The following is an 18,135-nucleotide window of genomic DNA, read 5'->3' on the forward strand; positions in this document are numbered from 1 at the left end:
TGGAATTACATACACTAGATATACTATTAGGATGTGGCAAGTGCAATCTGAGTTGAGGAAACAACAGACACTTTTATTGATTCATAGGGGAAAAAATATGAACTCATCAGCCGACTAAACCCATATGGTGGAAAAAAGAATTTTTCATTATTCATCAGGTCCGTTTTTATTATTTGACATGGGTATAACTTAGGACTAATCGACAAATTTTGATGGTATTTTTAACCTTGCGGAAAATCTCATCAAAACTAAAATATAAATGTCTGCGTATATACTGTACATTCCAATAACTGTTGGCGCTAGAGGCACCCTGGTCAATGTGTGATGTTTTCAAGTCAAAATTATTTTGCAGTGTAATAGTGATAATAAAAATCTGACAGTTTTGATTGTATGATTCTGTGTCTGTTAAAGTGCATGTTATGGATGGAGCCTGGCATGGAGACAATCTAAATACACATCCAATTGCTCTTCAGCAAACAGCCATACATATTCAAAAAGATTCCCAGCAGCATGAATCTTAATACAGCTCTATGTATTTGGAACCAAATAATTTGGATTGCTTCAATTTTCATAGTATTTTACACCTTGTGTCATCCATTCATATATTTTTCACTGCTATTTTGCCTTTCACGCCCAGTGGAATCAGGATTATTCTCTGGCAATGATGTTTTATATTTACATTGCTGTATGTGTCACAATGATATATGAGCATAAATAAAAGTGACCAAACCATTTCTATAATCATTTAGTGGCGGTCGGGTAGCCAAGTAGTTAAAGCGTTTGCTCATCACGCCGAAGACCCAGCTTCGATTCCCGGCATGGGTACAATGTGTGAAGCCCATTTCTGGTGTCCCCCGCCATGATATTGCTGGAATATTGCTAAAAGCGGCGTACAACCATACTCACTCACTCATTCACTATGATCATTATATATATAAAAGCGACGGAACCCTTTCCATAATCATAAGAAAGCTCTGCTAAACAGAGTCCTTTGTATGATTCTGACTAGATCATAAAAATGTGTTTGTGAATCACTTTAAGATAGTGATGATACCATGTGTTCCCAAAACGGAGAAGCATGGTTACATTTTCAGTTCTAATTTCCTTTACAGAACGGGAAATGTATATAACACTGTTCAGATGTCTCCAAAAGTAACCCAGGAGAGTTTTCCAGATAAAAGGGACTCCAGATGAATAGAGTTGAGTGATAAACAGGGATTCCAAGCAAAGAGATTTTCCAGATAAACAGGGATTCCAGACAAATAGGGTTTCCAGATAAACAGGGATTCCAGACAAAGAGATTTTCCAGATAAACAGGGATTCCAGACAAATAGGGTTTCCAGATAAACAAGGATTCCAGACAAATAGGGTTTCCAGATAAACAAGGATTCCAGACAAATAGGGTTTCCAGATAAACAAGGATTCCAGATAAACAAGGATTCCAGACAAATAGGGTTTCCAGATAAACAAGGATTCCAGACAAATAGGGTTTCCAGATAAACAGGGATTCCAGACAAATAGGGTTTCCAGATAAACAGGGATTCCAGACAAAGAGATTTGGTTTCTAGGTTTATCCACATCATAACCCTGTTTGTGGGTTTCATCAAAGTGATAAACATCAAAAACATCCTTACCACATCCAGCTGACATGCTGTGATATAACTTCCAGAAGGATGAGCATGATGTGTTCAATCTTGAGCCACAATTGAATTACCAGTTTACATTTCTGTGTTTTTAATCCATGTTTGTTTTAATTCATTTCAGATCAAAATTCTAGTGTTGAGAGATCTGCCCTTAAGCGTTCTGTGATAGCATGTTGATGAGGTGTATGAATGTCAGGGGGAACTGACTTCTTCCAGTGTCAGAGCTAGGTATCTCAGGACTAGATCTGTTTGAAGTTATATCTCTCATCTCAGGACATCCGATTATATGGGAGAAATTTGTTTCTCTTTCTACTCCAGTGTTACAGTCTATGCCTTGTGTATCTGTGTGAATAGATGAGGACTCTTGGCATACATGTGTCCAGTGGAGAAATATGTGACCACGTCTGTGATCATGTGTCACAGTGACAAATGGAGAATATGAAATGAGGAAATAATGTGATGGTATGGGAAGTCGTGACACTTGTGTTCATATGAGAATATAATGTGAACAACGGTATGAGAAAATGTGACATCTACAGTGGCCAAAGGAGAAAATAATCTGAGCAGCAATTGAAATGGGAAAATGTGACCAAATGAAAAAATAATGTGAACATGTATGGTATGGGAAGATGTGACATATGTGCCCAAAGGAGAAAATAATGGCAACATGTATGGTATGGGAAGATGTGACATATGTGCCCAAAGGAGAAAATAATGGCAACATGTATGGTATGAGAAGATGTGACATATGTGCCTAAAGGAGAAAATATTGTGAAAATGTATGGTATGGGAAGATGTGAGATATGTGCCCAAAGGAGAAAATAATGTGAATAACAGTACAGGAGTATGTGTCATCTGTGCCCAAATGAGAAAATGTGATCACCTATTCAGGATATATACCCATGAAGAAAACTGTGATCCAAGTCCAAGGAGGAAATGCGATCACTCATGTGAATTGTTTTGTTCCATTTTGAATGATTGTGAATATTAAAAGAACACATGTGTCAGAATGAGAACACATTGTTATAAGATAGAGACTAAATAACACAATGTATCTAAGCAATTGACATGAGAAATTTGTGTTTAAGAGAGCGATAAGACTTCTCATAGTAGATCATGTTACATTGTCTCCAAAGGGGCAAGATCATGGAAAGCATGTTGTGACACATGTTTTCAGACATTAGGGGATTCAGTCTGATAAAAATGGGACTGCCTAAAGTTCATTTGGTCCATATTAGCCAACAGTGACAGATGTGCCGTCTTGTTGCATCTGGAGTGCAAACGACATTACCGAAGTGAATATGTCTCATCAGTGAGACGTGACTCATGTATGTGAGAAATTGGTGCTACAAAACATGCTGGGAGCAGGACAAACTCCCAACAGTGCTCAAAGTGCATACTCCTGACTCTGCCATACAGGACACCGCTACCGTTCCTGTGCCTACAAGAAATGGATTAGTTTTCGTACAGCAGGTAAGACAGTTAACACAAGTGACATTCAATTTTTAATTGGAATAAAGTCTTTAAATTCAAGTTGATTTCAAAGAAAGGTCATCCAATGAATTGGTTGAACATTGCCAATATGTGGATTATTTTCAGGGCTTTAAAGTAGGAGTGTGGCTATATAAATATCTCACAAGTATAGATCTGGGCCCTGTTCCTCAAAGCGATCTTAGCGCTACAATGATCGTAAGTCTATGGTAAAGTATGGGACTTACAATCACCTTAGTGCTAAGATCGCTTTGAGGAATGGGGCCCTGGGATACAGTTGCTCTGGTTAGATTTCAAGCATCTTCAGATGTTCAGATTCAGATGGTTGTAGAGATGTACATAAGTTTGATAAACAACCCTAAAGTGTCTAACTGAGGAGAAATATACATTGCCTGAAAGCTGCAATATGAGGATGTCATTATTTGAATTTTTACATAAGAACAAGATCCCTTATCTAGGGCTGGGACGAGTCCAAATTTACTACCTAGGTACCCATCCCAATATTACCCGGCCCTTCCAGGGTACCCGCTGTAGGTCTCAAGAGATAGGTACAAAATGTACGATTGGGAAACGTTTGACCATACTCCTGTCAAAATACATTTAGATACAGGTATAAAATGATCTGGTCATGCATACACTGAAGTTGACTGGAGTTTTATCTTTATGCAAACATATAAAGTCAGAAGGAATATGTGCATAGTCGGAAAGAATTGTGAACGTTTGTTACTTATAGTGTAACCATAGAGTTCTAGATAATTTTTGCCATTAAACAATATAATCACATGACTAACCACGGGTCCGGGTAGTTCTGTGGGTACCCGGGTACTACTCAGTACCCACCCGGCCCGAATACCCATCCCAGCCCTACCCTTATCATATTTGACTTACATGGTTGTCAAAAAATCTACTGCCTCTGCAGTGGAATGTTGCTTTCTCTAAAACAACAAGCTTTGGCGCAGACATTTTGAGGAAAAACATTTTAGAAAAATGTTAAGCTGATACTCCTTAGGAAAAACTGACCTTCATTGCAAAGCAAGGAGTTAAACCAGCAAGTGAAGTCATAGGGTTTGTACTTTGTTGTCTTTCTGAATCTGTTGTTATTTATACTTTAGAGAAAAATAAAGATGGACATGTTTGGTTTTAAAACAAATATCATGATTCTGGACCAAAATAATTCTTTCATCTCAAAATTACAGCTGTCATTGAGTAAATGTTTTTGTAATGTGTTTAAGAGCTTGTCATCACCTTTTTTCTTTGTAGTCTGGTTGAGATATTTGAGAGGAGAGCTTGTTAAAATATATGAGTAAGGGAGGTCACTGTAAAAAAATGTTTCCCCTTCCTGAAGATTTAGAATGCCAAAAAAGGATGACATTTTTAAGTATTTTTAAACCTACTCTTTTGCCAGCTTGAATATTTTAAATCCTCTTATTATAGAAACTTTACCAAGATTTTACATTTCAGAATAATTAGAAACTAATAGCTGACATCTACTCCCAAAATTGGCTGGTTAGTGATTAAGGCATGTCCTTTAGCCATGCAGTGATCAGTTGGTTATCGTTGTTAATCCCACATGCTTCTGGCTGATAATCAAGAGAAAAATACAGTTTAAAGTGCACTCACTCACCCACACACCTCACTCACTCACGAATCCCACATGCTTGTGGCTGATAATCAAGAGAAAAAATACAGTTTAAAGTGCAGGGTGTTTAGTATTTTATAGTCATATGTACCTCTGAGAAAGCTTTTGACTTTTTTGATTGGAGGATAGATTAAGTTGATATAACTTATGCTCACTCACTCACTCACTCACTCACTCACTCTTTCACTCACTCACTCATCAACCCACCCACTCACCCACCCACCCACTCACTCACTCACTCACTCACTCACTCACCCCCCCCACACACAAACCCACCCACCCACCCACTCACCCACCCACTCACTCACAAACTAGCATGTGTATAGAAAGGATGCAATCAAACCTGATTAGAATGTCGTGTTAGAAGTAGAAGTAACTATCATTTAAAAAACCAAAAGTAAATAGTAAACAATCATGAAAAAGCAATTGAACTAAGATATATTTTTTGACTGGAGGTAACATTGGTGTTTATGCAGTCACTCAAGGATAATCCAGTAAAGGAAAAAAACCTTCCTAGGCCTAAGCAAAAATAATTTCAAGCTCTAAGCATTATTTTGATCACCTTAAAATCCATAAAATTGTCCGCAAAACACCATGAAATAACACTAAGCCCATTCGGAATTAATTCTGGGTTCAGAGAACGGTGAAAGGGGACATAAACAGGGTTAAGTAGACCTGTAATGGAATAGTAGTTACACACCACTGATCATCATTTTAGCTCCGGTAATATTGTGGTTACACATGGCTGATTCTTGTAATATTGCCATTAACGATATACTGACCAATGGACACAGACTGTTGATTCTGTCGATAACTGGACATGCTTGACCAATACCACATTCCCTTATCTGTGTGCTATAACAACGGCCTCTCTGACTGCGATGCTTATAGGTGTTTGTATTCAAATGAAAGGAAATGTTTCTGTCTCGATTGATACTATAGGATCACAGTCTGGCGGATTAATATACCTTTTCTCCTTCATAGCACTGGCGCTAGTCTTTGGCAAATGGGCCTCCATGTGGAAACTGATTTGTGTCAAGCGTATTGACAACCTGTCCCTGACTAAATTGTGCACATGCTGATGGCTGACATTAGCCCACGGAATATCAGGAATCTTCGCTTTACTGATTTAAGGCAAATCATTGGAAAATCTTGTTTCGGCTAGACCAATTTTATTTGTTGTTTTTCAGACATTCTCGATCAATATGTCAAGAGGCTAAAAAAAATTAGTCGAAGCAAAATTGATAACCTAAAATGATTTTGATTATAAAGCTATTTTACAAAATTTTCCTTTGAAAATGCCTAGGAATGTGATTAGGAAAGGATGAATTGAGTAGGGATTGAAAGAAGAATACTTTCATCAAAGATAGCATTTTGCATAAGTGACATTTTAAAAATATCAATTGTCAAATCTACTTTGAAATACCAATTTTCAATTACGATAAGAAGATATATATTTTTATCTACTTCAAAAACAGATCTGTTTGTTCCTTAAGAACTCAGGAAAATGTCTTGTGAAAATTCATGAAAATCTACATAAGGTGTCACGTTTGAACTAGCTAGTTGTCTGACATGTGGCATGTGGTCCTGCACACAGCACACAGATCACAAATCAGGTAGACTTGGGTTGTATACTCCCCAGGGAGCTGAGAATGAAAATCGAGCATACACTTATCCATTGACTGGGGTATTAATGTAGCACTTTGAGCATACTTTTGGGGTACTTTTAACGAACAGTGCATTAAAAATATGCACAGTATACTGGTAGTACAACATTGACATGGATCATCGTTCATGCTATGTCCGCTGTATGATTATTAGAAGGATGAAAAGTAATACAACTAGAAATAATCTGATTGATGATCATGCTTGACATTAGTTTCAGCTTGAAAAGACATAAAATACATTAGTCATATTAAAGTGCATTGGAGGAAATATCATTAAGCTGTTTTTAAGTCATTAGGGTGGTGGTTTCTAGATTTCAAACGAACACAAATGGCAGTACGTAAAAGATGAAAACAATAAAATGTTGAGTTTCAGACAATCTGTGTCTAATTATGTTTGCTTTATTACTTAAATTTGAAATAATTATTTGAAAACCAATTTTTCCTACTCTACTTTTGAACGTTCCTGAAACCTATATGGATATTCAATGCCAATTTCACAGTATTCACAGTAATAACCAGGATTATTTCCTTCTATGATTTTCTAATTGTGTCCCAGACCCTAGAGAATAAATTAAAAATGGAATCCAACTGAAGCCTCAAATTATAACTATATTTCTGGGGCTAAATGTTCATCTAAATGATATCACATGTGAACCCTCTCCACAAAACAACAAATATACAGAGGATATGGTTGGTATTGGTCACATGTCCAATTATATCACCCTCAACGCCAACCACCAGGCAGGGTAACAACAATTACCACCTTTTGACATTTCTTGGTATGACGAGACCTGGGATCGAAACACAGACCTTACGCTCTCTGGGCAGACACCTTATGACCATTTGACAATGGAGTGACCTTAATGACCAATAGCAAAGTCTATATAATTTATGAGTTGTATAGACAAATGATTTTCCACATTGTAAGTATGTTAAACACTTATCATATTGCTCAGAGTTAAACAATGACTTGATGGCTACCAACAAGAAAACAGACAATTTTGTCATAGGAAAAAACAATGAAAAACTGTTCGTTGAGACACTGAATCTGAAAACTTTCCAGACAGTTAGTGTAAGACAACGTAATCCAAAGTGAAGATTTCATATTATCATCTATCATAGCATAAAGACTTCAACAATAATATCTTAAAGTATGGTGTGTTATGACAAGAATGGTCTTAATTTCATTGCAAAAAGAGGAAAAGGACAAAAGTCATGTGTAATGTAAATTCCATTAGAATTGACCTTTTGAAGGTACTGGAAGTAATTATATAGACAGCTGCTTTCCGAAAGCAGGGTGGGAAATAAAATGCTTATAAAGGCAGTAGTGAAGAATAAACCTGAAATTGTCTGACTTTGATTGAAAAGTAGGCCCCATAGCCTGACAGGGCGGATTCTGCAGGAGCTCACAATTCTCATTGATTTTAGGAAACCAACTCATTTAATCTCTATTTGATGTATTATTCATTTGATGTGATTGCATTTACTTCAACTTGAAAACTTAAATATTTAAATACAGGGTTGGAAAGAAACAAGATAATGTACCGACATGATCACAGGGATAGTTTTGGAGTCGAAAGACTGGTATTTTGTCCAGGAATGGTGATAATTGTACTGTTTCATTCCAATAAATTTTCGAAAAATATGTAACAGTAACAGGCATTAATTGTACCTTTAAAGGTCTGTTCTGAAGTATTAAATTAGCACTTCCAGATATTAATTCATATGCTTTCTTGTAAAGACCTTAACTAATTTTTTTTAATTTGAATTTGATACTGGGTCTTTGATCTTCTCAAATGTCATTAAATTGTTTGGAATTGATGGTTAAGTTGGGAGAGCTTACAAAAAATAGATTAGTTTACATAGCTTTTCATAAAGAAATAAGGAGCACAAATAGCTTTTCTTATGGGCTATTCAAATATGCATATTGTTTCTTACAATTTAAAAGAAAATTCATTTGTTCTATGATCTTTTTATTTTGTGTCTTTTAAGTGGTTGTTGAAGTTAAATATTATGGTAGAGATAGAGTTTGCTAAAAAGAGAGTTTGCTAATAAGATTGTTTAAATTTCACAAATGGCTGTCATCGAAAGGGAGATAACTTAGGAAGGAATTACATTAACTAATATTTTGTTAAACTTTCTATGTGGTTTCCCTGAAGTTATACAGAGACCATATACCGATATGGTCTCTGGGTTATAATGCCAGTCTGGTTATGTCATGATATCATACCATTGAATATCATGCTGTTTGATCTCATGTTGTCTTTTATTCTGATGTTGTCACACCAAAGACCTGGCCATTTCTGGCGTCCCCTTCCATGATATTGCTGTTATACTAAAAGTGGTGTAAAACTATACTCACTCACTTATTCTATGTACAAATGGCAAACCTAATTTACATAGACTTTGGGACCAGTTATTTATTACAGGGTGGGTCTGAGATTTTTTATGCACTACTGTAAAGAAAATAATGACTCTTCCCTTATGCTTGTCATATTTTTGGATGACCCTAATGTCCTCGTACGTTTTTTTTTAACCCTGAAAAGATAAAATGCAAATTCACTATTTATTTTTTTATGCAATGTCCACTTTTTCATGACCCTCCCTAAACGTGTGTATTTCGTATGACCCTCCCCTGGAGACTGTCCTAATGTTTTGGGCTTTCTGACTCCCTTTCATCCATCCCATCCTATAAATAGCTGGTCCCTTAGTGTTTCGAAAGTAGGTTTGTTTTTTAGAAAAAGTATATATGTTTCAATAAATATTCACCAATTAGATGAAATCATTTGTAATTCATGGAATAGATTTCATATTCAAGAGTCAAAGAATGTATAGATAGGCATTTTCTGATCATCTGACCGAGTCAAGTGAGTTTGTCAAGCCTTCTGGGTGTGGTGGCCCAGTAGTCGCAATTTGCTGTGCAAAGTTGCATCTCTTGGGCATGCAGATCCTATGATCATTTGTTCGAATCCCAATTCGACCCAATTATGTTTCTAGGTTTGTCAGCATCTTACACATGCTCTAGGGTTTCACTCAAGTGGTAAACGTCTGAGACCTGCATCACTTCCGGCTTTCCTCCACAATAAGCTGTATAAGTGGAATACTGTTCAAAGCAGCATAAAACCCAACTCACTCACTTACTCAAGGCCTGCTTGTCCCGCTCGACCCACAATAATTGTCTCAGTCAGCATGAAATGAATGTTATAATACGATAATCTTTCCTCATAAAACTCTTTTCAACATAGAAATATTGGATGTTGTTGATTTTATATTTCCTCCATTTTCCCAAACGTTTTGGTCAGCATTTGACTTTTTTATAAGATTTATGTAAAATAAAAGTCATAATTTTATTTGTACAATATTGATTTGAAGTGCAATTATTATTTGTAAATTTTCTTTTTCAGATTAATTTAAAGAGTGCTATGGACCAAATTCAAGCTGACCTGCGAACATGAACTCAAATATTTTGCCACACAGGAAGTTAATTTTTCGACGGAAACAAAAGAAATACACATACTGATAGTCAAAATCATTTATTGTGAGAGTCGTTTTAATGATGCATGCATAGACCTTTTGCAGATTAATGAGCATTTCATTGAAACATGAAAACTGAAAAATTCACGTCTTAGATTGACGTACATTCTTATGGAAGCTTCTGACTTAGTTTTCAATTTCTTCTCCAGTTACTAATGCTGTAGGATCCATTCTGAGAGTAGAAGTAAATATCCTCAGGGTGCTGACCAATTTGAATATTAATCAGATACTTGCTCCAGGGGCTTATGCTTTGGTTTACAATCCATATATTGAACTCAAACATAGTGTGATGAAATTGACACCATCATCAAAATGCTAAATCTTTAAGGAAAGTCAATCCCCGCCTCCTTCTTCAACTCTTATCTCCGACATGCGGAAGCTATGGCAATGGCTGCTTCTCGAGATGGAGATTTTTCACCACAAAAGCCTTTCATTCTAAAGGTTAGGCCATATGCCTCTAATTAATGACCTGGTCGCACTGGAGGTATATCTACTACATTTTACAATCTATTTTTTGGTTAAATTGCCTCTGCACTTCTCAAGATGTTTTGCAATTACTGAAGATTCAGCCATTAGTAAATCAATACTTGGTAGCACCAGTCTAATGTGGGGACTAGGTTCTGTCTATAGATAAAGGTTCAGTATCATTGAATGGTACCTAGCTTTAAATGGATTTCAGATCTTAAGCCTGGTTTAACTTTGAACGTAAACAGTGATTTTTTATATGGGTTAAGGGTCTCTTGGAAAACTTTTCAATGAAGGGTGGGAAAATATATGTTATTAGATTCCATGGTGTATTAGTTTCACAGCAAGAAATTCACAGATCGGGGGATTAAGGTGTATCAGGTGACATTAAGGGGAGATGATAATGAAGTCTTACTGTTATCATTCGGCAAACATGATAACAAAATACAATCACTCTTTCAATACAGATAACAAATTCATAGTAAGATCAAAATGAATTCTAATAATTTGTTGAAAAAAACACTTTAAATTCATACTGCAATGGTTGAAGATGAAATACTTCATCTATAAAATTAAAAGGGCTCAAAAGGTTTGGAAATATGAACTGCTAATGAATCAAATTCATTTTTGTCAGATTTACATTGAATGATTTTATTTCATGATGCTGCTGTAACAATTAAATGAATCTTGCTGTCCATCCTCCTGAGTGCAGGGGTTTTATATAGTGCTATGAGCGTGAGAAAGATTGAGCTATAAATGTGTTACACTTACGGCAGACTTGCTCAACATCCAGTGTCTTTCATTTGCTGATGTCACAATGCTGTTGCTGATGTCACAATACTGTTTCTAATGTCACAATGCAGCTGTTGCTGATGTCATAATGCTGTTGCTGATGTCACAATGCTGTTGCTGATGTCACAATACTGTTTCTAATGTCACAATGCAGTTGTTGCTGATGTCATAATGCTGTTGCTGATGTCATAATGTTTGATGCTGATGTCACAACGCAGCTGTTGCTGATGTTACAATGCTGTTTCTGATGTCACAGTGCTGTTTCTGATGTCATATTGCTGTTGCTGATGTCACAATGCTGTTTCTGATGTCACAATGCTGTTACTGATGTCATAATGCTGTTGCTGATGTCACAATGCAGCTGTTGCTGATGTCATAATGCTGTTGCTAATGTCACAATGCAGCTGTTGCTGATGTCACAATGCAGCTATTGCTGACGCATAATGCTGTTTCTGATGTCATAATGCAGCTGTTGCTGATATCACAATGCTGTTGCTGATGTCACAATGCTCTTTCTGATGTCACAATGCAGCTATTGCTGATGTCATAATGCTGTTTCTGATGTCATAATGCAGCTGTTGCTGATGTCATAATGCTGTTTCTGATGTCACAATGCAGCTGTTGCTGATGTCAATGCTGTTGCGGATGTCACAATGTAGTGGTGCTGATGTCACAATGCTGTTGCTGATGTCACGATGCTGTTTGTGATGTCACAATGCAGCTGTTGCTGATTTCATAATGCTGTTGTGGATGTCATATTGCTGTTCATTTGTATATAATTGCGCATAAGGATGTGAGATACAACATTTCTAGTGTACAAAAACGAATACATGTACATGTATGTTATGAGTCAAGCTTTGTATTATTTTTCCAGCTCCAAGTAGCAGGTTTTTGTTCTTTCTTTGAACTTAATTTGGATTTGTAATTTAATAATCTAGAATGATGGACAAGTCTCATATGTTTTCTGCTGTTTTGTTGAAAAATCTGCTGCTGTGACATGAGACAACATGTGAAATAAGGATGTAGTAATGTCAAAATGCTTCCATTCCAGAGAAGTCTGTGAGACATTTATCACATGAACTTTAATTTGGTTTGGTTTTCTCGGATTATTTTACTGTCGTTATGCCATGCAGTTTCATTTCATGTGTCATGTGAGAAGGATATTCCCCGACACACTGCAGTCACAAGACACCAGGTGTACAATGACTTGAAAAATATAAGTTTAGTGCTAAGATGGATTCAAATTATTTTTATATCAAATGTAAAAGAGTCCGTAAAAACTGAAATAGCAAAGCATCTTCTCATTACTGTTATTTCAGCAGCAGTAGGGGAAAGCAAGTTGTCACAGTTTTAGTGATACTTACTATGTACTCAGTTGGGTAGATCTTCGCTCAGTTAATAATATGCTGTATATGGAGTGCTATATTTATAACATGAAAACAAAGTTTCATCATGCTCAATTTAGATTAAGTATTTGATATCATTCACAGGTTGATGTATATTGTTCTTTGTTTTTTTATCACATAACTGCATCCTTACATTAAGTCGATAAAAATCGTCATGTGGTAAGAGTGCTGAGTGGACTCAGATCATCTGATTAAGAATGTGTCAGTGCCGAAGAGATATTCATAATCATATCTCTGTGAAAAACAGACAAGATCAAAGTAACAAATTCATGAACGCCTAGGTTCATGATACATTCATTCACTGTAGCACCTGCCATCGTACGGAGGTCAAGCTAGGTCACTGTACTGTTGTCATCAAAAATATAATCTACTGACTTTCCAGTGGCACTTGCACGTAAGTGATTGGAGTGTTACGAAGTTAATGTTGCGAATTGTGGGTTACATAGACTTAGCGCTAAGATCACTTAAATGAGTGGGCTCATCCTTTGAGTGTAGGATGATGCTATATTAAGCCTTATTCATACCAATGGCTTTGTGACTCTTTTATAAGTATAATACTTTATCTGGTAATTGGATGTCCAGAACATTTAAATAGTAAATTCATATAAAGTACATGCTTTTTTTACCCATTTCAAAGATTCTCTCTTGCATGGAACCACATGTTCACCAATGTTTCTTATGAGTCCAATCAACATTAAGATGGGATGGGTCCACCCACGTCATTGCTTTTGAACACACAACAAAGTCCAGTCATTGGACAAAACACCAGTATTTTAGTTTAAGACTTATTTAATGCTAATCAACTGTATGAGTAAGTATTGTTTAGCAGTTACTTAGCAGAATACATCCAATGCAAGATTTCTAGCATTTACTTTAGTGATATGTCTCAGTATTTAAACATATGAGGTTATGATATATAAGGTATGTAGATAAGATGAATTGTTATGTTTTTGTCCATTTTTCTAGCATTTTAGTAATGATTATTGTTTCTTTAAGAATATTAGGTTTCTTATGGCTATGTTATTATTTTTGTTGATAGTTCATTGATGAAAACAATTTGTACAAATTTCTGTTGATAGTTCATTGATGAAAACAATTTGTACAAATGTGAAAATAAATTTTTTGAACTTTTTATGTGTTTTTTCTTGTATTTAGATGTGTTATAATCTCATTTTTTATAATCATCTTGCCATAATGAAGAAGTAATATTTGTTTGAAACCAATCAAACTTTATGACAGATGTAATTGAAATATATTGTTGTAAAACATGCCACTGTTCAGAGGTATTCTGTCACAAGAAAAAGACCATGGAGCCCACAGGAATTCTCGGTCATCATGTAACATTAAGAACTTACAAACAAAATTGGGCGGTCGGGTAGCCTAGTGGTTAAAGCATTCGCTCCTCACGCCAAAGACCCGGGTTCGATTACCGACATGGGTACAATGTGTGAAGCCAATTTGTGGTGTCCCCCGCCGTGATATTGCTGGAATATTGCTAAAAGCGGCGTAAAAACCATACTCACTCACTCACTCACTACAAACAAATTGGATGTAATAAGTGTTCAGAATTAATTGTTGATTGATGATACTTGGTGTTTGTGACACGGGAGCCTGTCCTGCCAAAAGGTTTCTGGTACGTAGCTCACCTGAATTTTTAAGGAATCATCTAAATGGTGTAAAATGTAGGAACTACAAACAAAACTGTGGTGACAAATTTAAAAACCTTCACTTACTGTCAATTTCCAATGATGACACCAGGTGTCCTTGATTATCCAGAGTATCAGCTAAACATTCTATTGACACATGCACCGCCATAGCTCTATTTGGAGTCCAGTTTACATGTTTGTTTGTTGTGTAACGCATCGAGTATGGACCAGACAATCCAGTGATTGACGTCATGAGCATCAATTCACACAGTTGGGATCAATGACATGCATCAACCAAGTCAGCGAGCCTGATCCCATCGCCTTTTATGACAAGCATAGTCACCTTTTACAGCAAGAATGGGTTGCTTAAGACCTATTCTACCCTGGATCTTTACAGGTCCCAATTTAAATGACACACTGCTAATTATAGCCAACCAATGAAATTGCACTGTTCGTCCATGATTGAAGCATGTAGCTATATCACCAGTTCTCAACTCACATTGTTGCGTGCTGGCTCAAATATGACTGCAACCTTCTTGTAGCATCATGACTTCGTTTCTCCGTCTTTTCCAGCTAAAGTTCATTTATAACTGTCTCCTGAAATTAATTACTTATATCAAGGGTTCACTCGTGTGTGTGTGTGTGTGTGTGTGTGTGTGTGTGTGTTTATTGTTTTTACGCCACATTCAGAAATATTCCAGCTATATGACGGCGGTCTGCAAATAAACAAGCCAAAGCCAGACAATCCAGTGATTAACATCATGAGCATCAATCCACGCAATTGGGATCAACGGCATGCATCAACCAAGTCAGCGAGCCTGACCAAAAGATCGTTACTCCCCTCTTACGACAAGCATGGGTTGCTGAAGACCTATTCTACCCCGGATCTTCACGGGGAGACAAACATGGGATGCTGAAGACCTATTCTACCCCGGATCTTCACGGGGAGACAAGCATGGGTTGCTGAAGACCTATTCTACCCCTGATCTTCACGGGGAGACAAGCATGGGTTGCTGAAGACTTATTCTACCCCGGATCTTCACGGGTCAAATGGGTCTGGTGTACATGTTGAAATAGAATAGATACATCATGCACTTGACCATTGAATCCTAGGTATCATTTTTAAATACTACAACAAAATGGAAGTAATATGCTGAAGAACCTACACCCACAAACCACGGCACAATATTGACACTAGGTGTTTGTGAAATTGAAATTGGAGCCTGTCCTGTTTAAAGGCTATATGGCTCACCTGAATTGTAGCGAATCATCTGAAAGATGTCAAATGAAGAAACTACATGCAAAGTATTTAAGACCTACACTCACTGACAGGTTCCAATAAGACCAGGTGTTCCCTCGTAGGTTGATTATGAAAAAATAGTCATATACCTACCTCTGGAGTAAAATGCATCTCACACATTAGACAGAATGGTAGATTGACATCTCGTCTCTGAAATCGACATATTTTACAGAAAAAAACAGTTGTTAAATTATAGTTATAAAATATAATAAAAAGGAGCCCTGAGACTTTCTTGACACTGCAGTAATCTAGACTTGCTAAACATTATAGACTTGCATGGGCTATATTGGATATATTTGTTTCAGGGTCTGTATGACAGATTAACAGAATGGTTGAGTGTAGGTTAACATTGAGTTCATTTTCTTTTTGCTCTCTTTACTGCAAAATAAAAAAATTCCATCCTCTGTCCATGCTAGTTACACCAGAATGTAAAATGATATTCCACAGTGAAGGATTTGGTTGTGTGATAACGGTTATAACGAACTATTGGTATACCCTGGTATATGGCATTTACACACATCCATTGTGTACAGAAACACAGGTGTGTCATCATTGCAGAGGTAGTGTTCCCTAATCCCCTAGTTTCACAAGAGAAGTATCATGTGTCAAAAACTATTACAAAGAGACAACATACAGTCTGTGATCTCTGCATCTCATCTTTATTCTGCATCAAATTACGCTCTGATTCCTACAGAGAACGCCAAGAAACCGACAGTCTGCTGTACACATATGAATAATGGCTGAACATGAGGCCAAATTGATGTAGTCCATGGCCATGTTTAGCATTGAATATTAGGTAAGCCTGTCTACCTCCAGCATGGCTAGGTTCACGTACACAGAATTAAGGTCAATGCAGGCCATCAGACTAACATCTAGTCTCTGAAATGAACATATTTTACAGAAAAAACAGGTGTTAAATTATATGTTGTAAAATATAATAAAAAGGAGCCGAGAAACTTTCATTTTCAGATACTGCAGCAATCTAGACTTGCCCAACTTATAGACTTGTATGGGCTGTATTGGATATATTTGTTTGTATGACAAACTAGCAGGCCATGTAAAGTAAGGCTTAGGTCTAAATATGCAGTAAGTGTATTGTGTGCCAAATGCATTCGGATAAACAACAGTTCATTGCAGCTGAACAATACTTATTCGAGATGTGCTAGTTACCTCAGATATTCGATTGATTTCTCAGCGGGACACATGAGCTGATTATGTATATGCCAAATTCAGTAACATTAACACAGCTTTACATTATAAGTTGTCAACAGATCTCGAGGGCTATATGGAGTGGTGTACCCTGTGCGTGAGCCTATATACCCAGAGCCAGGATGACAACGAATTTATCTCGCCAACATTCATGCAGGACCTGAATATAATGGGGTCCGCAGTTTCACCGAGTTAGCAAAACTTGTAGCAGACAACCCAAATGAACCAAGTTACTTCCCTTTATCCAGTGCAGTCGGATAAACATCAGTTCATTGCAACTCAATTACACTTATTCGAGATATGCATGTTACCGAGGATGTGTTACGAATGATTTCTCAGCGGGCTATATGGAAAATAATTGCCGGCCACTTAACCTATCAGAAGCTAGTATTTTAATGTAAGGTGAGTTAAATGGTGTTATTCTATCATGTACTGTGATGTTAAGTCTATTGTGTCTTATTATACAGCTATGATATCACTTTATTTTTTCAACTGTTGATTATCTGTAACAAATTGCGATTTACTTTTCTGCAATGCTTATTATAAGCTCAAGCATAATTCCAAGTGCATTACAAACTGGCTACGACAAGAACATACAGTACAAATATACAGGCTAATTCAAATGCAGCACAGATATCAAAGCACAAAGTTAAAAATTCTCAAGTATTACGAATGTGCTGCATGAAATTTCCACACAGCATATTTCTGATGCATTTATTTTTATTTTTTTTAAACTTTCAGGCAGTATTTTGTTACCTTGATGCTGTATTTTAAGTCAGATAATGGACATGTAACTGGACATTTCATTACAAATAATACTTGCCAGCTTTTCTGACTCATACATTTTTTGTAAAAAATATCCAATTACTTGAGTGTAATCCTAAACATAATGCTTGCGCATCGTTCCTTGAAGAACATTATGACATCCTAATAGTTGTTTGTAATTTAGAACTGAAGGTTAGAGGGTCGCTTCAGTTATCCTATGGAGGATGTTTATGACGGAACAATGCTTACAGCATATATGTGCTAGAGGAGTTGTAGTCTCATATTGGAGAGTGTTGGTATTATGAAATAAATAGGGTTGGAGTATATAAAAGCTAATTTGACGATTCAACTGATCACATATATTAGACACAATATGTGCTACATCACTCATCGCTTACCGTATGCTTTAAATTCACTTTGTCATGGCAGAATGGAGATAAAGCAGCTGTCTTTTCAATTTAGAAGTTTTGAACACAAATTCTAAACTCGTAGATTTTTGCACTTTTGATTGAAATTTACTAGTATTAAACCAATGTTTTGAAATCATTAAATTAAAAAGATGGTTTCAGGGTTTCATG

General features: G+C 36.5%; 1 protein-coding gene across 4 annotated transcripts in view; it reads left to right on the top strand.

Moving 5' to 3' along the window:
• The window catches only part of LOC139450552 (protocadherin-9-like), a 74,420-nt gene extending 61,109 nt beyond the window's left edge, over positions 1-13,311 (top strand). For all 4 annotated transcript variants that reach the window (XM_071232305.1, XM_071232306.1, XM_071232303.1 and 1 more), the window contains 2 exons: positions 1,765-3,116; positions 9,845-13,311. In XM_071232305.1, the coding sequence (XP_071088406.1) occupies positions 1,765-1,820 (56 nt within the window). In that variant the 3' untranslated portion in view covers positions 1,821-3,116; positions 9,845-13,311. The remainder of the gene's footprint in view (positions 1-1,764; positions 3,117-9,844) is intronic.
• The last annotated feature ends 4,824 nt before the right edge of the window (positions 13,312-18,135 follow it).

Source organism: Haliotis cracherodii, unplaced genomic scaffold, assembly GCF_022045235.1.
Source record: "Haliotis cracherodii isolate W230 unplaced genomic scaffold, xgHalCrac1.p SCAF_8, whole genome shotgun sequence".
NCBI lineage: Eukaryota > Metazoa > Mollusca > Gastropoda > Lepetellida > Haliotidae > Haliotis > Haliotis cracherodii.